General features: G+C 35.7%; 2 protein-coding genes across 2 annotated transcripts; one reads left to right on the forward strand and one right to left on the reverse strand.

The window, feature by feature from the left end:
* The first annotated feature begins 3478 nt into the window (after positions 1–3478).
* LOC133880638 (MLP-like protein 31) lies at positions 3479–5706 on the forward strand. The gene is made up of 2 exons (XM_062319620.1): positions 3479–3782; positions 5111–5706. Exons 1-2 carry the CDS (start codon positions 3596–3598, stop codon positions 5374–5376), a joined length of 453 nt encoding a protein of 150 aa, XP_062175604.1. The 5' UTR covers positions 3479–3595; the 3' UTR covers positions 5377–5706.
* Positions 5707–20148: 14442 nt separating this feature from the next.
* On the reverse strand, positions 20149–21604 carry LOC133880247 (L10-interacting MYB domain-containing protein-like). Its single transcript, XM_062319160.1, has 2 exons — positions 20991–21604; positions 20149–20915 (listed from the first exon to the last, which is right to left on the reverse strand). Exons 1-2 carry the CDS (start codon positions 21300–21302, stop codon positions 20394–20396), a joined length of 834 nt encoding a protein of 277 aa, XP_062175144.1. The 5' UTR covers positions 21303–21604; the 3' UTR covers positions 20149–20393.

The raw sequence follows: 21604 nt of genomic DNA on the forward strand, positions 1-21604 counted from the left end.
GCAGAATTATGTAGGATGAATCAAGAGTCCTTCAAATGCCAAAACAACAAAAACAAGTTTGGCAGAAAAGTTTTGACAGAAAAAGAGGAGGTGCACTACGATCGTCTCTTATAGCAATATAAAATTTTGTTATTAATTTGTTTAAACCATGCAAATACTTGTTAAGGCGTTGGCTGTGCTTTGATTTGATTATAAGAACTCTAAATTTTTCATGTTGTCACTTACGCTCTGTTTGTTTCGATGTAAAATGGTTTCCGTCGTAAAATATTTTTAGGGAAGTTATTTTTTAGAAAAATATTTCCGTCGAAATCATTTTCGGTGTTTGGTGCGTATTTGAAAAATTACAAATAATTTTTATATTTTTATTAAATCATATTAATTTATAAAAATCAAATTTTATTTACAACATATATATATATATATATATATATATATATATATATATATATATATATATATATATATATATATATGTGTGTGTGTGTGTGTGTGTGTGGCGCATACAGATTCTGGCAAAAGTTGCTCCACACACACAGATTCCGGCAAAAGTTGCTGGGATCCTATTGTTCTGGGAGGATCCTAGACATAACGGCTTGAATCTGGCCAGTACCATCGGAATCCGACAAAGGTAGCATGACATCTCTGGATTTCGGTATAATTTTTCAGCTTCCAGCACTGACCATGCTAGAATCTAGCTTGTCGAAATCCGGCGATAGTCGAATGCTTAAACGTAAAGGTCGATTGTGTCGTTTAAAAGAGGGTCGACTGCATCTGCCATCTACGGAAAATGATTTACGCTTTTAAAACGCGTAAATCATTTTCCAAAATTTACTAAGCATTTTTTGTCAAACGGAAATCATTTTTTCGGTTGACCATTATTTTCGTTCCTACCAAACACCGGAAAATACCGAAATTATTTTTCAGAAACCATGTTACGCCTAAACAAACAGAGCATTAATCACATCTTTTCTTTTTCTTTTTCTTTTTCTTTCTTTTTTTTTTTTAAAAAAAAAAAAAAGAAAAAAAAAGAGAGGAAGATATAATATAATCAGAGAGACATACGTTATAAATAGAGAGAAAATATTCACGGTGCAGAGCACCCTGCCTCGAAGAACAAAAATGTGATTAACCTTTTCTTCATTTTTAAAATAAAAGAGACAAATATTATTAGTTTCCTTCAGAATCCAGATGCATCCTTGATGAACAAACTGTTAGAGCTCTTCAAAATCTTTGTTTTGGTATGTAAAGCAAAAGAGGTAGAAGCGGCATATCTAAAATAGTAATTAGGAGAGATGGCTTTAGCTATCCTATCTCTGCAAAAGAAATTATCCATCATGCTCATTCGTAGGGTCATAACAAACAACTGATCATAAAACGACCATCTGGAAATTTATGAGAAAGAAAAGAAAACAAATCTAGATGGTAGATTGCCCATTACACGACATTTTGGATTGGTAGAGGAAATTTTTTAATCTCCCAATGGACGAGAAGAAAAAAAAAAAGAAAAGAAAAAAAAAAGAGGAATCATAAAATACCAAACAAGGGCCACAAAACAGCAATTTGCAATCATCAAAACAAATTTCAGTATGAGCCTACCTAACCTCCCTTATAAATATGTAAGGATGAGTTTGCCTGAAGAACAAGGTTATAGTTTGTTTTTCAATCTGATCTCTCTTCTAATGATTTTAATCTTGATTCATTTTCAATTATGTTGGGAAAGACAAGAGAAGGAGATTTGCAAATTGGGTATTGAAGTGGAGTTAGATTCATTCTATCTATGAAAGGATGTGCTAGAATTAAATTAATTCTTATCAATACAAATGAACAACACTCAAGAAATTACTAAGCAGTTTCTCACCCAGGGAATTACTTTTACACCAAAGAAGGAAGTAGGAAACAGCCCACTGGAGTGATGTTTCTTTAGAATATGTTTCTTTTGTAATAAGTGGAGACCAACTCATTAACGTCGAATATATAACAATCATTTTGCTTTACAATCTGTTTCTTTTGTTTCTTTCCTTCTCTTTAGATAATGAAAAGAAAGAGATCTTCTTTGGATTCCATTGGTGGATTGAATATGGCCAATTGTGGTGGACTCCACAACAATTGTGGTGAAAACACAGGTCTGAAACACTTTAAACAAGTTTGACAGAAAAGTTTTCATAGAAAAAGAGGAGCTGCATTATGATCGTCCTCCTATAGAAAAAACATTGTTTATTATTTGTTATCATAATTGAGGAAGATACAAATAATTGAGGAAGAATAGGTATCAAAGATATCTCTTTCAACAATGTCATGTAAATAGGACCACATAATTGAGGAAGATACAAATAATGTCATCGTTCAATTCGGTGGGAGAAATAGCATTTTTTTATTATTAGGGGTAATTACCTTTTTCCCCTATGAACTACCAACTTTTGCACAAAGCCCTCACAAACTACCAACTCGACCAAAATAGAGCATTCAACTACCAAACACAATCATTTTCCCCCATTCCGTCAGTTAGAGGGTTAAAACAAACGGTCAACGGGTCACGTGACCGTCATTTGCCGTTTTACATGGGGGCATGTTGGAAGATAGTGGTAGTTCATGGGGGCATGTTGGAAGATGATGGTAGTTCATGGGGAAAAATATGAAGAAAATGAGAGTAAAACAGCATGTATATGGATTTTAGTCTTTAATTGTCGATTGAAATTTCAAATAAAGAATAACTTATATAAGTGCACTTATAATGATTATCATTTAACTTATATTATGGACTCAACAATTGCAGAGGCCTATGGTGCGCGCCAAGCAGTGGAATTTGGGCTCTTTCTGGGTATTCAAACAATTCTTTTAGAAGGCGACGCTTTAGAAATCACTAACTCTCTGAACAATACTGAAGACAACGCTGGCAAGTTTGGCAACTTTATTGCGGATACTCGTGCCATTCTTTGGGGTTTTGGGTCTTGGGATGTTTCTCATGTAAAACAGGAAGGTAATAGGGTGGCACACGCTCTTGCAAAATTTGCTATTTCTTTTGAGCAAAACAAAGTGTGGTTTGAGTCTTACCCGACATGTCTGTCGGGACTCGTAAATTCTGAACTTATTTTGCCAGTTAATTAATGATATTACAAGATCCCTTCAAAAAAAAAAAAAAAAAAAAGATTTTGAAGTGGATACAGGTTTTATTTGCTGATTATTGTAACAATAACATATAAGGACAAAGCCAATCATTGAACAAAAATCTATTAGATTTTCGTTAATTGGTTTATAAATCTTTAACTAATAAAATCGATTATGGGTGACGTTTTTTCAGTAGTGACTAAACAGGTAAGGTAGATCGAAAAGATTCAACTAAACCCACGTGAAGATGTCCCAAGGAATGGGGCCATATAATCTGTACGAGTGCAGCAGGGGAGTGGTTGACAAGAGATATTTTTCTAATACTGAAAAACCATCTATGAGTGGTTGACAAGAGATATTTTTCTAATACTGAAAAACCATCTATTTAAGCCTGTTTGATCTTCTCCAACTCATGCTCATTGCCTCCTATTGTGTATTGTTAGTATCTGTAACCAGTTGGGCTTGTAATACTAGCTAGCTAGCTTCAAAAATGACTCTGTTTGGTAAGGTGGAGGGTGATGTAGAAATTAAAGCTCCCGCTGAAAAGTTTCATGAGGTTATCAGTGGCAGGCCACACCACTTATCCAATGTTACTCCTGAAAAAGTACAAGGTTGTGCTTTGCACGAGGGTGACTGGGGCGTTGAGGGCTCTGTCATCTACTGGAATTATGTCCATGGTAAGCCTATTTCATATCACACATTGTTAGGGTTGTTTCACATCGGTTGTGGAAGGGGTTGGTGGTCAGTTTATAAATGTGAGGGAAAGCCTCCCCTCATGAGCTAGCTTTTGGGGTTGAAAGAGGCCTAAGACCACCTAACACTGGTATCAGAGCCCAGGTTTACCAACAAGTCTCAAACCCTATAATATGCGGGAGAAACGGGTTGTCCCTACTTTGACTCAAGGCCCGATGTGTGAGGGGGAGATTATTGGGGTTGTCCCACATCGGTTGTGGAAGGGGTTGGTGGTCAGTTTATAAGTGTGAGGGAAAGCCTCCTCTCATGAGGTAGCTTTTGGGGTTGAGAGAGGCCCAAGACCACCTAACACACATGACCATCTGTCCCCAACTCAGTTCTACCAATTTGCTCTACAAATTGCTAACCATCGTTTTAAACATTTAATTAAGACTAGTTCTTCATTTCACCTCACAATTAATATGTTGGTTAATATCTCCCCCAAGTTCTAAACTTTCAGAAGACGTTATTATTTTTTATCTCAAAGCTTAGGTAAATATATTCAACAAAAGCTAACTTTTTGTTTTTTGTTCAATTTGGAATTTTCTGTCTTCTTTTTTCACCTAAATATTTTGGAATTTCTAACTCTTCGAGTATTCTCTCTGTCCCTCTTCATTGACGCCATTTTAATCACCTCTCTTTTTCTTGTTGGGATTCACAAATTCTAGTTTTAAGATTGAACAAAACAGTGAGGAAATAAGGTGTGCATTTTTCTTCCCTTTTACATCTCTTTGTATAGGTTAAATCTAAATACTGAATCATATCACACTCCTATACAATTGGGTTGATATAGGAATATCTATCAGCTCTTAAATTTTTTCTCTTTTTAATAAAGGCTGATCATATTGTTTATACGCAATACTAGCTACATCAGTTCAGTTGTATATAAGAGTGAGACAAAAGTTGAATTTGTAGCATTAATTACTACTATGTACATCATAAGGTAGTCTAGTCTTACCCCACGGGTATATCAATTATAATCTTTCGTGAACCGGCCACTTCGTATACCCACATCTTTTTATATCATAGCGTGAATCTATCTTTAAGAAACTTATTTGGTACATTTAAATTAAGTTTGAACTATATATATACACATATATATTTGTGCTTGAGCACGTTATATATATAGTTATATATGCATACGCTACTCGTATTGTGGTGGCCATGGGATCTAACATGCTTTTGAGTACCTATTATATCTCTCGTTTCCTTGACAACAGCTTGGTGTTATCAATAGCTTTAATTGTTTCTTGTCGATCTTGTGAAACCATAGATGGGGAAGCAAAAGTTGCTAAGGAGAAAATTGTGGCAACAGATGACACAAACAAGTCAATCACTTTCAAAGTGATTGAAGGGGATCTCCTGAAGGAGTACAAGAACTTCGTAATCGTTGTTCAAGCTACTCCCAAGGGTGAGGGCAGCTTGGTGCATTGGACCCTGGAATACGAAAAGCTGAAGGATGATATTCCAGAACCCAACACATTGCTTCAGTTTCTAATTGATGTCAGCAAAGACCTTGATGCTCACCTCACCGCATAGACAAGAAGGTTATTTTGCGTCTTGTTAATTACTATGCATGTACTTCTACAATAAAAGATCGGGAGTGGCACTGCCTCCCGTGTGTTTTTTTCTATCATGCAAGTCTATCTGTATGGGAATATTATTCTATCATGTAAGTCTGTATATATACTGTATTTGATCCATATATATATATATATATATATATATATATATATATAATCTTATGGGTCAAATGTGTCTTTACTTCATTCGGGTCTTTTGTAATATGTTTTATGGACTGCAAGTTATGAGTGTTTTCTTCTAAGTATAATTTATATAAAAATGTTTTAACAGTAATATTATTTAGTAGACTGGTACACGACTGTCATACAATTTAATGATGTAGCAGTGAAAATCAATACTTGTAAAAAAAAAAAAAAAAAGCTAACTTTTACTGTCACGCACTACCCAAAAAAAAAAGTGATTTAAGCCGTTTGTTTGAAGCCATTTTAAGGCATTAAAACAGCTCAAAATGGTTTGAGAAGTTTTTTTTTTTAACTGTTTTCCCACATATCAAGTATTAAAATTCTCTCTGTCCTGAAAATTTATCTTGCAGTTGCAGCAAGTGCAAAAGATTCCATATCCCTTTTTGTAAGAGACCAACAGTTTCTGCTCACAACATATCAGTACTTAGAAAAGCAAATCCAATTAATTAAATAAAACAATTGGCTTGTTCATCTTATTGGTATATATACCTGTCCACGAGAATAATATGATACTTTGGTCCGATCTGGCAGTACATCTTCCTAAAAGACCAACTCATGCAAGCCTAGATCTCTTTCAAAACCTCTGCAATTCAAACTGATGGTAGATTTCTTGAAAGAGGAACAACCATGAATTTTCAGACAAACTCTTCCAACGAGCATTAATGCATGCATTCATGAAGTTACAGAGAATGTTCCCCTTCTCCAGGAAAATATACTTTGGGAAATGTTTATTTGCACTGCCCACATGTAGCTCAAACAATGCATAACAACCTACAACCAACATAAAAACAAGCACACATGTAATGTTTCACAAACAAACGAATGGGTCTTTTAAAACCATAATAAAAAAATAGCATCGAGTACCCACTTAAACTCCCTTTTCAATTTCTCATTTCAACATTTTGATAATTGAAGGAATTAGAAATTACATTAGCTTCCAATCAGCTCAGTGCTAGCTAGATATCAGGCAAACTGCCATTTTGTTTTACCATAAATTTACAGTGCAACTGCAAGTCTGCTTGCTCTGTTTGTTTACATGATTTGATTCCAAGCATATGACACTTGTTTTTTACAACAAAAAGTGATCCAATAAACAAGGACTTAAGTATTTACAGTAATATCAAGATTTATAAAAAGAGAAATCATGAGAACATACCTTGTTAATTCGGAGCATCCCCAATTCTCTATGGAGTTGTCATTAATTCTAGGTGGTGACATGAGTCAAGTGCTTATGTCCAGAATAGTGAAGTGGGCATAGCATTCTGTTTTATCAAAGATAGCAACTAAGCAAATTAAAAGAGATTGGATAAATATATTGATAAAATTAGATGGTTGAAAAGTGCACATACCGAAATTGGAGAAATCTTGCTAGACTTGTAGCATATTCAAACACTTCGAGATCAATCCATATCTGTTCGATATGAGCAATCTTGCGCCATTCTTTTCCTTTTTTACTTTGCCACTCTCTCTTCAACAAAGGACAAACTTCAATTCGTAGAATAGAAAGGAAGGCAGGTAACCCCTGTTCTAGCATGTACTTGAGCTTAGGGCAAAAACCGATAAACAATTCTTCAAGAGCAATGAGGTGTTGAAGCCCCTCATTTGGAAAGTCCAAAATATATTTCTTCTGCAAAACCAGTTCATATAAAATTCAATTAGGTGCTAAATAATTATGACAAACAAAACAAGCACATTGAGTAACAAAGAAGTCTAAAGATTTTTTCTTTTGGAACACATTCATGCAATATCTGCAGTACCACAAGGGACACTTGGAAGAGGAAAACACTGCAATTAACATCATAAATGCGTCTCAAGTAGATCGAAGGAAGCTGAACGGAAAAATTAACCAAACTTGTGTCGACCGAACATTGATCATTATAGGAATAAAAACTGCCCATTCACAAGAACAGTAACAATTACAGATATACAATGCATAAAGCAATAAGAGCAGAAAAGTGGACAATAATGATTCTAGTACAATTTGTTGTTTTTTTTTTTTTGGTGGGTTTGGGGGGTGGGGGAAGCGGGAGGGATTGTTGTTCTCCTTTGGCAACCATTAGACTCCTGAGGTTAGGCATCAGTGGCAATGGTTCTCAACAGCAAAGTTTATCTTTCCAATCTTGAAATCATTTGATATTCAAAATGTAAAGGAAAGCCAATCTGCTTATTTCATTGCAATATCTCTACGACCTAACTTTCATCTTCTTCTTCTTCTTTTTTATTTTTATTTTTTTTAGCAATACAAAACCTCTCTTGTTATAATCATGCATGAAATACCCTTAGTTTCGGAAGATAATTCACTAAAAATGTCTGAGTAATTGGATCTTCACCACTAAGAAAAAATTGTTTCAAGAAAAAAAAAAAAAACTCACCTATGTGAAAAACCCATGGACATCCAACACAGCAAAATGATCCCCTCCATCTTGCCATCTTGACAGAGGTCTTGCCAACTGAATCATGCTATTTGACAAACGAGTAAACAATTGATTTTGGACATCAATCACAAAACCACCCGAATGATTTGAAACACTCACGGCTTGCAACAGGAGCTTCAAAATGTGAGGGGGCTGACCTGCTCAGTAAATGTAAATAAAATCCCTCTCTAGCAACTACAATATTGAAGCAGAACATCAATCCCAGAAGAAGCAAATTTACCTTTTTGAGTAGCAGCAAAGATTTTACATCCCTTTTTGGAACCAACCAACAATTTCTGCCCACAACAATTTCTGTCCATGAGAATAATATGCTACTTTGGTCCCATCTGGCAGGACATCTTCCTCAAAGACCAACTTATGCAAGTGTAGATCTCTTTCAAAAGAATGTGAGGAGAAAACTGAAAAGGTGAAAGTTAGAGCTAGTTGTGATCAGAATTATGAAAGAGCAAAGGATTTAATAAGACATTGCACATATATGTCAGTATAAAAATACTTACTTTCTTGTTGGTCTTCTCTTACAATTACTTTGAGATGAGCTACACTTCGAACAACTGTCAGATGATTTTGGAACAAAAATTGGCTTTGGTGATCTGCAATAATCCAAATAAAACCCAAATTTCAGTATCATTGAGCTTGTAAATTAATTGTGGAAATAAAATTTGTCTTCCTTACATAAATTAAGGAAAATCTATAGAAGAGAAAAGAAAATAATCGAGTAAACAGTACGTTTACAAAAACGCCACATAAATTGATTATCTAAAATTGAAAAGGGAAAGAAAATCTGGAAATGAAAAGGGATTAGAGCTGTCCAGTAGTCATCCAATCCTACAAAAATTGTAAAAAAAAACAAAAAACAAAACAAAACAAAAGTAGACTTTAGGTTGTGTACTTGTGAACGCACATTTGGCCAATTGACTGACCAAACTGTCTTCAGTAAGTAAGTTGCGCACATAGACCTCACAAAGATGAAATAATGATCAAACATGTTGATCGTAAGAGCACAAAGAGACCCTGACGAATCAATATACCTTTGTATCACTAACTGGAACACATGCAGGAGAAGTGCTTGCCCCCAAAGCAAAAACGACACACCAAAAGGAGGTTTATACCATTTCGGCGTTCACAATGCAGCTAAATAAAAGAGAAGTTTGTAAAAAGAGAGATTATGGTACTGAATTTCACAGGCAATAGAATCAAATACACAAAAATAACAAGGGTGGGTGGGGATTGGTTTAAGTCCTTGTTGCTTGCAAGAATTTCGAAGTACTTCTTAGGATCTATAATTTCTCTCTACCCTTCATGGACTCACTTCTCATCAAATTTATAATAAGCTAATGATTAATTTCTGTTGCAATTACCCAATGAATTTTAAACTTGCTTACACAAACTAATTGGTAAATAGATATAAAAACAGAAAACTAAAAATATATAAGGAATTGTGAAATATTTTGGAAAATTTATCTAAAGAATATGCATCAGGCGAAACTGAAAACTGTGACTCTTGAAACAAAATAATGAAAACAAGTATCATTGTTTAAGTGTATGTCAGCTCAGATCATCAAAAGTGTTTTTTTTTTTTTTTTTTTTTTTTTCCATTGAATTTGTAAATAGTTCATACTCCATGTATCCCAGAGGCCAATCTCTTACCAAGGCTGCAAATCAAGAATCAAGATTGAGCTTGTAGAATGTTAACTGATTCAAGCCTTGTGTCTATAAGCATGATTTACCCTTAAACCAGTTTGTTTCAGCACAATTAACAAGCCTATTGGAAGATGGCTTATTAGTTGATCTAGATAATGGCATGATGGCACTTGTACAGATAATGTCACCAAGCCCAGATTCAGTTTCTCATCTCAACATTTTGATAATTGAAGAAATAAAAAACCAGTAATAGCTTCCAATTGGTTCGGTGTCGACTGGATATTTTATGCAGCTTGCCACTTTGTTACCATAGATCAAGTCAGCCACAAGCAAATACTTTGCTGACACTGATTACCTTGTCCCCACGTACCATCTTTCAGGAGAACAGGTACAGTAAAAATGGTGATTCAAGAACCTACACTTCCAACAAAGGAAAAAGAAACCCAACTTTCCCCATGATGCCGATTTGGCGCCACACTTTCACAAGGTCCACAAGTCGCCACAGAACTTTTAGTACCTATTCATCAGAAAACACCAAAACATCTGAATCAAAAAAGAAATAACAACACATGCATATATACTAGATTGAAAAAGAAAATCAACACACATGTGCATCAGATGATATCGATAATTTATGCATACAAATATAACATAGTCCTCTTCCCGCATCCTAGCACAACAGTGCAGCAATACAATTAGAAATGTTTTTTGATACCAAATAAAACCCTGCATTAAAAAGAGCAGATTTGGCTTCATCCGCCTCCTAGTTCCCATTTACAGTCTTTTCAGGTAATACCATAACTAAATGCTTTAGTTATTGGATATTGAATGTAATAAATAACTTTCTTTTCAAGTAGAAAAGTGTTGAGTTTCTTGTGTTACCTATTTAGTGTACACACAGCTTAATTGTAGTTCACCAATAGTTATCAACCTAGCCGATGTAGGATAGTAGCACATAAGGTTAATCGGTACCAAAGTGTAGGCAAAAGATCATGGCTTTGAGCTTATAAAGAACGGAAAAAGAAAGTAGTAGGTTTATGCTTCAAATCAGGTTAGGAAAGATTGAATTTTTAAGGGTTTGAATATGTATGAGCAACCATTAAAAAAAGAAAAAAAGTACAGAGGAAACAGAGAAGTTGTACAATAAAAATCCCCTAAAAGTATTGATAAGAAAATAAGTTAGTCATCAAACACATATGCAGAATAACTGGGTGGATGAGGCCAATCGTTCATGTACTTGTCTCTATTTTTCTATTTGAACAAAAATTTAAAAATCAGAAAAATACTCAATAGAAGTGAAATTGAAAGGAAGCAGTTTATAAGATTTGATTCCAACTTTCGTTATTGACAATAAAATGTAGCCCTGTAAAAGAATCCACAAAGAATTAAGGGCTGAGTGCAAAATCCAGAGTTATAGAAATACAAATGAAGGGAACATACCTTGTTAATTCAGAGCATCCCCAATTCTCAAGTTCTCAATAATTTTTGGTGATGACATGAGAGAGACTCAATTGCTCAGTTCTGGCATAGTGAAGTAAATGAAGAGTTAACCAGTGGGTAGAGTATTTAGAGCATTCTTTAATTCTAACAATGCGTAGCCATCACTGGCATGAACTGTTTGAGCAAGGCTATCTTGAGACTCCTTTAACACGAGAGAAACCATGATGATTACTTTTGGGGTTCACCATACCTCAACGCTCGCAAAAGCTTGAATGTTGATGACAATGGCGATGATGATCCATTATATATCCTTTTTAGTACCAAGCCCAACTTCTTCCTTCTATCGGGCACAGAGGGGAGTAGGCCTTCTTTTGCTTGGAGGAGCCTTTGGCAGTCTAGAGAACTCTATCAGAGGGGCTAATGTGGAGGGTGGGGAATGGTGCAAATGTTAGAATTTGGGGTGATCGGTGGATTAATTCTACTCCAACTCCTATGATTCAAGATACAGTTCAGATTCTACCTATAACAGCAAAAGTAGAGGAATTGATTAACTTACAGGAAAATTGGTGCAATATCCCCCTCTTCAAGCATATTTTTTCACCAGCAACGGAAAACATCTGCTCAATGGCGATTTGTCCTCCCTTGCTGCAGGATCGGTTGGTATGGGCTGGAACTCCTACGGGTGATTTCTCTGTTAAGAGTGCATATCATTTGGATGTTAGAAGGCGGTCTAGCTCAGTCCCTAGCACCCTTTTTGCCCAATGTGTGGGACAGAAGCCGAGACCCCAGGACACTTACTTTGGTGGTGTGATTCGGCTAGAGTAGTTTGGGCAGAGGGTTGTCGTCGGCTCCAGAAATGCTCAAGTCTGACTGGCTCTTTTTTTAGTATTTTTGAGTACCTCTCGGGTCTCTTGGATCAATCGGAACTTGAATGGTTTGGAGTGGTGTCTCACAAATTATGGGCTCGCAGGAATCAAGTGGTATTTGCGGGAGAAGTTTGGCATCCTAGGTGTTTGTTGAAAAGTGCCAATGAGGGTCTGGAGGATTTTCGTGCATCTCAGGTTGTTCATGTCCTCCCTTCAAGGGGAATTGGGGAGCTTCACGTTACCTGGTCTCCACCTCCGTGTAATGGGTTCAAGATTAACTGGGATGCGGCTGTGGATCGAAGGAAGAAGCTTAATGGAATTGGGTTGGTTGCCCGTGATCATTTGGGTGGAGTTCGTGGTGTTATGTGTTCGACGGTGGCTTATATTTCGGATTCAACCTTAGCTGAAGCACTGGCAGCAAGAAAAGGTGTTGAGCTTGCACGGACGCTGGGTATTCGGTCATTTACACTGGAGGGTGATTCTATGGTGATTGTGGAGGCTTTGAAGAAGAGCGATTTTTCTTCCGGTGTCTATGGGGAAGTGGCCTGTGACATTATTTCTCATCTTTCTAAGGGCTTGTTTGATAATTAATTGTGCTGTGAAATATTTGTGTGTTGTATAGTAAAAAGTGATTGATGTAAAATAAAATTTGAGAATGTTTTATAGAAAAGTGAAAAGGTTTTGTTTTGTAGTGAATTTTTTTTATTTGAATAATAATAAAATATAATTGATGTAATATAAAAAGTGTAAAAAAGTTAAAATGTTTTTGATTTGATATTTTTGAAATAAGTGAAAAGAAATAGAGAAAGAATAAAAGTAGGTTGCTGTTTCTATGTCTCTCCACCAGCCGTGGATTGACTATTTTCCTAGTTCTTTGTCGGGTTGTATCCAGAATGACTATTGTAATCTTGCTATTTAATGAGATTAGGATTTCATTTCAAAAAAAAGGACAATAGCGTTTTTTTTAGCATCTACCAACTACTTTAATTTGAATTACTACTTACAAAAAAAAAAATTACTTTGAATTACTAATGCCTTTAACTTCACATGTCGGCACGTGGATTTCACGCTCCAGCTCACTTGCATGGAGCTCTCCTCTCCTTCGCTAGAGGCCGAAGTTGCTGCTTTTTTGGATTTTTTTAGTTGTTTATTTGTTTCTGTTATTTTATGTTACATGGGTTATTGTCTCCTTTTAGAGAAGACTTTTGTAACTGGATTTGTGTTGGTGTCTCTTTCTTCTGCAATCTAATATTTGGATTCTAACAATACTTTTGCAGTATTGTTGGGCAGTGGCGGACCTAAGCTTGTAAAAATGGAGAGGTCAAATTGAAAACAAAAAATTTTAAGGGGGCAAAACTAAAAAAATTAAGGGGTAAAATTTATTTCTTTATTTTTTTTAATCTTTTTTTTGGAAAAATTTTGGGGCTGGGGGGCGGGGGCCAGGGCCTCCCTGGCCCCTATGCAGGTCCGCCTTTGTTGTTGGGAAATTCACCCATTTTTTGTTCATAGGTTCGTTCACTCATTCCTTCCGAATCAAGAGTGGAAACGATCCTTCCAGTAATCTCTTCCTTATTCAATTAAAAAAATAAAAAACCTAAAGGAACTTACACACCGTCGATCCGTCTTTCTGCAAGAAAATGGTCTCTTAGTTTATGCCTCGGCAAAGAACCTGTTTTGGCTAGCAGGAATTTGAATTTTTTTTTTATTTTTTTATTTTTTTCATTCTTCGTGTGATTTCACGTGAAGTCGTTATTAACTTGGCACACGAAAAATATAAAATAAGAGTGTCGGAATGGAAGAAATGTCTGAAGTAGCCAACAAATTTCAACTCTATCAAGCACTATATATACCATTCGATATATTATATGAGATAGAATATTAACTCAATCTTTATGCTCAACAACACAAAAAGCTCTCTCGATTAATTTTCATTCATATCATCACATATTCTAACCATATGTCTGTTTGCAGTAACTCCCATCATAATATGGCAACAATAGCCAGTTGTTTACTCGGTACAACGTATCCAACAATATATGCTTTTTTCTTCACATCTCTGAGGAAACAAAATGGACAAATGGTAGTAGCAAAAGATCAAGTGAAAGCGCCAAGCTCGGCCATAATCCACATCAACCACGATTTTTCTTGAAGTTAATACAATCTCAAACTATCAATTCAAATACAACAAACATCTATTCCTAAATTTGTCCTAAATTTGTGAATACGCTCAAAAACAGAAACAGCTCTCAAATATTGTCCTAAATTTGTGACTTCTAACATCAGAAAGAACAGAACCAACATTACCAATAAAAACATATATGTAAGATTTATCTTCAATTCCTTAAGTAGCCTATATGCCACACATATATATATATATATATCATTTATTATATTTAATAATAGATCGTATATATGGTGCACAGTATGGTAATTAATAGAATCAATAAATTGATATCAAATCAATTTATAATTAATTATTCCTTGATGGGAGGAACAATTAAGTTTGTATACCAATTTTAAGGGTCCATGACCTAGCCTATAAATAAAAAGTTGTGTACACCATCAGTACGGCCATTCAGTAAGACATAGGTTAGAAGATACATCAAATTATAATTTTGTTTTCAGAGATTCGTGAAAACGCTTAAACAAAGAAGGATAGAGATAACATTGAATCTTGTCTTTTATTTTTCGCTGCTTATTAGTTTAGCATAATAGCATTTGTTAATGCTAACATGTGGTGTCAGAGCAACCTTTATGCTGTTTTGCTTAGCATTAAGTTTTTTGTTGAATCCAGTATTTTATTTTGTGAATATAATTAAATTTATTGTTCACATATTGTTGAAAAACCATGAACTTTGATATGTGTATTTTTTTTCCATTGTCGTATACTGTTTATTCTGATAAACCTATTTGCCGTGAATTTTGATATGGGTATTGTGGGTATTTTTCCATATATGCTAAACCTGCTGAAGAACCATGAAACCCACTATGCACTAACCCGAAAATTTGAAAAACCACAAGGTCACTGCCAAGAAATTCAACCTGTCAACCCCCCGCCAACCGACTAATTTCCTCAGCACCGGCTATTCGCCGTGTAATGACCCTTTTTTTTTTTTTGGAAAAATAAAAACGGATCATCGCAGTGGCACGACTATTTGTCGCTCAACCAACATACGGTACACGTTACATAACATATACTGATAATCAGAGTTACATCTAAAAAGAATACAATAATCAATGTGCAGCGGAATATATATCGAAGCAAAAATACGTCTATATAAACATAACTGTTAATCAACAATAAGAGCTATTTACACGTCTATTTGTTTAAGGCTTCCATACATATTAAACTAATTACATACCCATAAGACCGGCTCTACAAAATACAAGTCTCGTATAGGACATGAGCCAACTACAAAAGTCTATCAAAAGGGGACACTTGACTCCACATCACTACAACTCCAACTATATGCCTTAGTCATAGTACCCCAAATATTGTGCTACGGGATCGCCTTCTACATCCGCTAAACTTCCAGCCAAAGCATTAGCATTTGTACAGTTGTGGGGTAAACCACATCAGTATAAATAAAAGTATGAGTACACCACCTCAATATAAATACTGAGGTGTCAGTGGTATATATAGTACTCACTAGGTTTCTTGAAATTTTTATTGAGGTATGACATGTCTAAACTTTAAAGCTATAACTTATTCATGCATTCTCAAGTGCTGTAGTACCTTATTTTGCTGTTTTCGTGTAAGAAAAGTGAAGAAGGCGTAAAAAACATTAAAGTCTTAGTCAAATGCTTTTTGCACCCACATACATAAAATTTGACTACTTTGCTACTTAAAGTATATTGTGATGCATAACTTGGGTAAATTTGACACTTGTTGCAAAATTTAAATGATATCCATGCCTTATCCATTCAGTTTTGGGTGATCATGATGTTCATTTTTGCGGATATACTATCATGCATAGCACACTACTACGAGGAAGAGCTATTACTGTCATGCAAGGGAATGTTTTAGTTTAGAGATTTGGGGTTGAAATCCCTATGTAATTTATGTCTAATGTAAACTTTAGTTTCTAGGCTTGAACATATATGCTTCTTGTATTCATATTTTTAATTGAATGTAAATCATATTTTATTCAAATACGGTGCGAAAACACTTGTATGATGTAGGAGCTTAATGGCAAGTTTGGCAGATAATTATATATATTTTAAATACATGAATGTAAAATATATATAAATATTTTTTAAAAAAAAAAATAATTAAATGGTATTAGCGACAACCCAATATGTCGCTGCTATTGCTTGACCAATAGCGACAACCCAACAAGTCGCTACTATTGACTGGTTAATTAGCAGTAACATATTGGTCGCTTCTATTGCTTGACCAATAGCAGCGACCCAATAAGTCGTTGCCATTGACTGACTAAATAGCGGCGACATCTTGGTCGGGTGTCGCCGCTATTGGTTGACCCCTAGCAGCAACAACTTGGTTGCTACTATCAATAGGTCAATAACGGCGGTAGCTCTGTTGCTGCTATTGATAGAGAAATATCGGCGACACATGATTTTGGTTAAAACTCATTTAGAGGCAACAAAAAAAAGTTTTCGCAGGGCCTAAAGTCACCACTGTTGAGTGATCAATAGCAGCAGCATGTTGGGTCACCGCTATTGATCATTAGCGTCGAACCATCAGCGGCGACAAAAGGTCATCGCCAAATACTCCTTTGTTTTTTTTGTAGTGTTGGAGCAACTGGAAGTGAAAGCCTTGGACAAGTTTTGTAGAAAGAGGAAATGAGGATGGTGGAAATGGCGAGCCATAGTCACGGGTGGCATATCAACTGACGTAAGTGTTGGGGATCACGCATATACAGAGTACATGTGGAGAAATTTTGCTTCAAGATAAATTTTGTTATATTATGAAGCATTCTACTTATTTAAAAAAGACTCAAAATCATCTAAAATAGGCCCTAAAAAGATGCTCAAAGAAGCCCCAAAACACCCAAAATAGACTCATTTCTAAAAAGCGGATATGCGGTATAGTTATAAGTTTTAATAACCACTAACCGACTGTTATTTTAAAATCGCTAACTGCTTAGGGTGGAGTGATTGCAGTTATGAAAATTCAATAACTGCCCAAAGCGGTTGTAGTTAGCAGCAATAACCGTTAACCGTAACCACTTGTCTACCATATTCAAATGTGAAGTGGGAAAACATGACACCAAAAGAAAGTAGGTAAATAAAGAAGTACATTGCCTACGGTACATGCCAAGAAAGGCAGCAAGCATATTCTAAATGGTATCAAACTCACTAATTAGAAGCAGACTCCCCTTTCCACCGTAGGAAGGAAGCACAATACAAGAATTCCTAAACTCAACAACAGAATCCTTACAAGCCAACATAGGTGTGTATATGTTTGCACTTGACTATCTTCCTCTCTCTTTCGATCTCTTTGCACAAATGCTACTGCCATTTGTGGCTGTGCAACTGTTTTGAAATTCATGGGTTGCTCTTGTAACCCATGACTCAATGAAGGGAAATGATTTCTGCCCGAGCACCCCCTTTTATATTAAAATCAAATTTTTTACTTTAAATGGCCTGTTGGGGGACAGTAATCCGACGTCCCCTGCATATTAGGCCTCCTTAATGAAAGTAGCTTTATATGAAAAAGCATTCCACGGGAAAAAGGGCAATCAGGCCTAAGGGCAGTAGCTCTAATAAGAAAAGGGAAATGTTCTACTTTCCAAATTTTTATCTTTAAAGTGGTTTTCAAACAATGTGTCATCATCCCATAAGATGGTGAGACATTTTTCAAAATAGTAGATCTTATCCATGACACATCAATTAGAAATTAACTTTGGGAAAAAATAAAATAAAAAAATTGTAAAGTATAGCACTTCTCATAAGAAAACTCTTCTTCTTCTTCTTCTTTTTTTTTTTTTGGAGAACTTTACTTAATGCCACCGAACTATCGGCCTATTTGACTTAAAGGATACTAAACTTCAAAACGTCTCAAATTAGAGTATCCAATTTTCAAAACGTCTCAATAACAAATACTTCGTTAGGATTTGCTATTAAATTTTGTCAAATCCCAAAATACCCCTCTTTTTTTTTAGGAAAAAAAGAAAAAAAAAATTGCTATGATTTAGTTGTTAGTTAGAATTTAACAAAATTTACAAAAATATTCATACCTGAATATTTGAAAAAATTTATATTATAAAAAATAAACACAATGATATTTTAAAATTTTTAGCAGAATTTAACGGCAAAATCCTAACAGAGTACCTGTTATGGAGTCGTTTTAAAAATTGGATACCCTAGTTCGAGACGTTTTAAAGTTCAATATCTTTAAGTCAAATAGGCTCATAATTCGGTACCCTATAATGAAGCACTCTTTCTTTCTTTTCTTTTTTTTCTTTTAAAAGTAAACCTAGATTAATTCTTTTGAACACTTTATGATCCGTTTGGGTGTTGAATTTTTTGAATAAGAACAATATTATGAATTTGTTTGCGGATTTTGAGGCAATAAAAATTTGTTTGGATGTTGAATAGAATTCAGATTCTTTTTGAGTTTGTGTTTGGATGTTAAATTTTTTATATTAGAAAAAGAAAAAAAAAAAAAAAAGTATTTTTTAATGGTAACTAGTAGGAAGTGATTGGAAATGATTGGATTGTATGAAAAGTTGTGTATAATGATTGATATTAAATTTCTTAAAAAATAAATAAATAAACTTATCTTTTTAAAAGAAAAATTAAAAATTAAAAATAAAAATAAAAATAAAAATAAAAAACCATTTATTTTTTTTAATTTTTTTTTTATTCAGATGGACACGTGTTGCCATCTTATTAGTTTGGTATGGTGCTGACGTGGCATTTAACCGAATCTATGAAATTTTTTAGCAGAATTTGATTTCAATGATCGATTTGTAATTATAGTTTACCACAAAAACCTTCCATGAATTTTTTAAACCATAGGGAGTGATTCGTAATTATAGCATACCCCAAGTACCAGTGATGCAATTATCCCTTAAATATTTTTGAGATTAGAAAAAAATGTTTTTTAATAATAGAAAATGATTGAATTGTATGAAAAGTTGTATATAATAATTGATATTATAAAAATTAATGTGTGGCATACCTAACACATTATTGACATTTGAATATTTGAATATTCAAATATTTGAATATTTGATTGGTAATGTGTTATTAAATTGGTAATGATTGAAATAATTATGGCATTTGAATATTTGAATATTTAAATCTGGATTTTATTCAAGTTGGATGTGAGTTTTCAAATTTTTGGATAAAACTCGATTAGAATATTAAAAAAGTTTCGAACCAAATAGTCCATTAAATAAATGACTCCAACAACATCATAAACCAGAAGTTTCTTTCCTCCCAGTGTTGCACCGGTGGAGGTTGTTTTGTTTTTGTCTTTCTTTCTTTTGTTTTCTTTGTCTTTGTTGGGAGCAAGCAAAGGCTTTTGGTTTCTGGTTCGAGGAGATAGACGGGTGTTGGAGAATGGCCGGCGGAGATGGTGTTCAAAGACAGATCTGTTAACCTCGGTTGGCTCTTTTTCGACATGAACCTTCCTGTTGCGGTCTTCGGTCCTCTTCAGCCTCGTTGGCTTCCTGGCGGGTCGTGTAGCTCTCACCTGGTCGGCGCGTGATCAGCACACGCCGGGGATCTCCCTTCCTGCCCCCGCGCGTGCGGGTTATGGCTTGCTTTTCCGGCTTCGCAAGGTGCCGATATGGACTTTCTGGAGGTCGTCCGTTGTTGGGGGGTTCCCGGAGTAGCCGAGTGTTCCGCACGCGCTTGGATTCTCCGGCTGTTTGTTTTCCTGTGCTTGTATTCTAGAGCTTTTCTTGCTTTGTTTGTAAATTCTTTCCCTGTTTCACAGTCTACCGGCCTTTGGTAGCTGCTTTAAGCTAGGGTTTTCCCTTGCTTTGTGATTAGAGGTTCTTTACCTCTACTCACTACCTTCGGCCGCCGGCCTTGTTTCAGCTTCGCCTACGGGCGTTTGTAATGCCTTCTTTTCTGTGATTTGTGTATGTTCTAATCATTGTAACCCTTTTGGGTGGTTTCCGGGCGTTTTGCTCCGGTAATGAAGAAGGTGTTTGTTCAAAAAAAAAAAAAAAACTTTTAAACAAGATGTGACACTTAAAAGTTTAGAGCATAAAGATCACAAATTCAACTATTACATAAAGATCACACATATAGCAAAGAGTTAAGGACATATTTACAGCCATTGCTTGCTCATACAGAAGAGCAAATAAGTTCAACATAATACAAAATCAAATAACCCACAACACAATTGGATAAAAACCACAACATCAAGCATACAGCAGTCAGCAGCAACATCAGGATTCAGGACAACCAAAGTAGCAGAAACAGGAGTCCTAGGGCAACAACGTTGATAACCAGAGCCTTCTACAATGGGGAGTCATCCTAATGAAAGCCCACTGGAGTTGCTCACTCATCAACTCCTTCATTGCCTTACAATATACCTCATCAGGAAACTCCGGCGCCAGCTCGTTGAGCAAATCAACGCAGCGAGCCATTGGATGGTCTGATATGCCGGCGCTTTTGACACCCGACGAAGCCTTAAGCTGGTTGGTCTTGATAATTAGCTGCTCTGTTCTCGCCTTCGCCATTTCTGTAATCTCTTTGAACATGATGTAACGTTCCGCATCAACCATACTTTTAGAGCTCCTCAAAGATCTATTACTGACCCCCATTGATACGTCTGTCACACATTGCTTACCTTTACCTTTACTCTTCCGCTCACCGCTTCGTATATGGTGTGTGAGCACTTCTTCCTCCCGGAGAACATCCGTCACTTTGGAACGGTTGAAAACAATCCCTAATTGCTCGTAGTTGCGGCAACCTTCCTTGCGAAAGCGACATGCCTTTTTATTCACCTGTACCACAAATTCAATGATGGATTTAAACTTTGTTGTATAAAAATGTATAAATCGTAAGGATTAGATATTTACCCTCAAGTAACTTTGCCACTGTGCTTCCATGCCAACGACAGTATTGGAAATGGGATCCCACCCAAAACCAGTTTTATCTGTCAAGAGTTCTGAGAACTCTTTATGGTCAGTTCTTAGCTTATTGTATTTGGATTGCAGTTGGTCCAAAGTCCACTCCAGGTCTGTCAGCCCTAGCATTACGTTGTAAATTTCAGGCCAAGTCTTGCTGCCTACAGAGCCATGAGAAATGCCTCCACGGTCCACTGCTTGGACAAGTAGCCGCACGAAAATATCTTCATGATCTGGGCTCCATGTGTTCCCCTCCTCTCCCATGCTCTCTCGTTTACTCTATGTTACAGACAAGCAAGGTTTAACATATAACTAAAAATAGGAGATGTTTATTCTTTTTGCCAGAAAAAATCGACTAAAAATAGGAGCAGATTCACCGGCGGGAGGAAGTCGAGGAACAAGAAGAAGCTAGGGAACACCAGTCCTCTTCCAGCAATTCAACGGGTGACATGGGTAATGGCTTGTCGAAGAAGGAAGGGAGATAAAGACCCTTTAACCAGACTACTGTGCGGATGTAAAATCAGCCCTCACCTCAGTCAGAACACAAGGCCCAAAATGGGTTTTCA

The sequence above is a fragment of the Alnus glutinosa genome, chromosome 10 (assembly GCF_958979055.1).
Source record: "Alnus glutinosa chromosome 10, dhAlnGlut1.1, whole genome shotgun sequence".
Lineage (NCBI taxonomy): Eukaryota > Viridiplantae > Streptophyta > Magnoliopsida > Fagales > Betulaceae > Alnus > Alnus glutinosa.

Excerpts from the sequence above, each read along its gene's own strand:
- LOC133880638 (XM_062319620.1), top strand. The coding sequence starts at position 3,596 with ATGACTCTGTTTGGTAAGGTGGAGGGTGATGTAGAAATTAAAGCTCCC. Across the intron at positions 3,783-5,110 it reads CTACTGGAATTATGTCCATG|ATGGGGAAGCAAAAGTTGCT; the intron begins GTAAGCCTATTT and ends GTGAAACCATAG.
- LOC133880247 (XM_062319160.1), bottom strand. The coding sequence starts at position 21,302 with ATGGGAGAGGAGGGGAACACATGGAGCCCAGATCATGAAGATATTTTC. Across the intron at positions 20,916-20,990 it reads AGTGGCAAAGTTACTTGAGG|GTGAATAAAAAGGCATGTCG; the intron begins GTAAATATCTAA and ends TTTGTGGTACAG.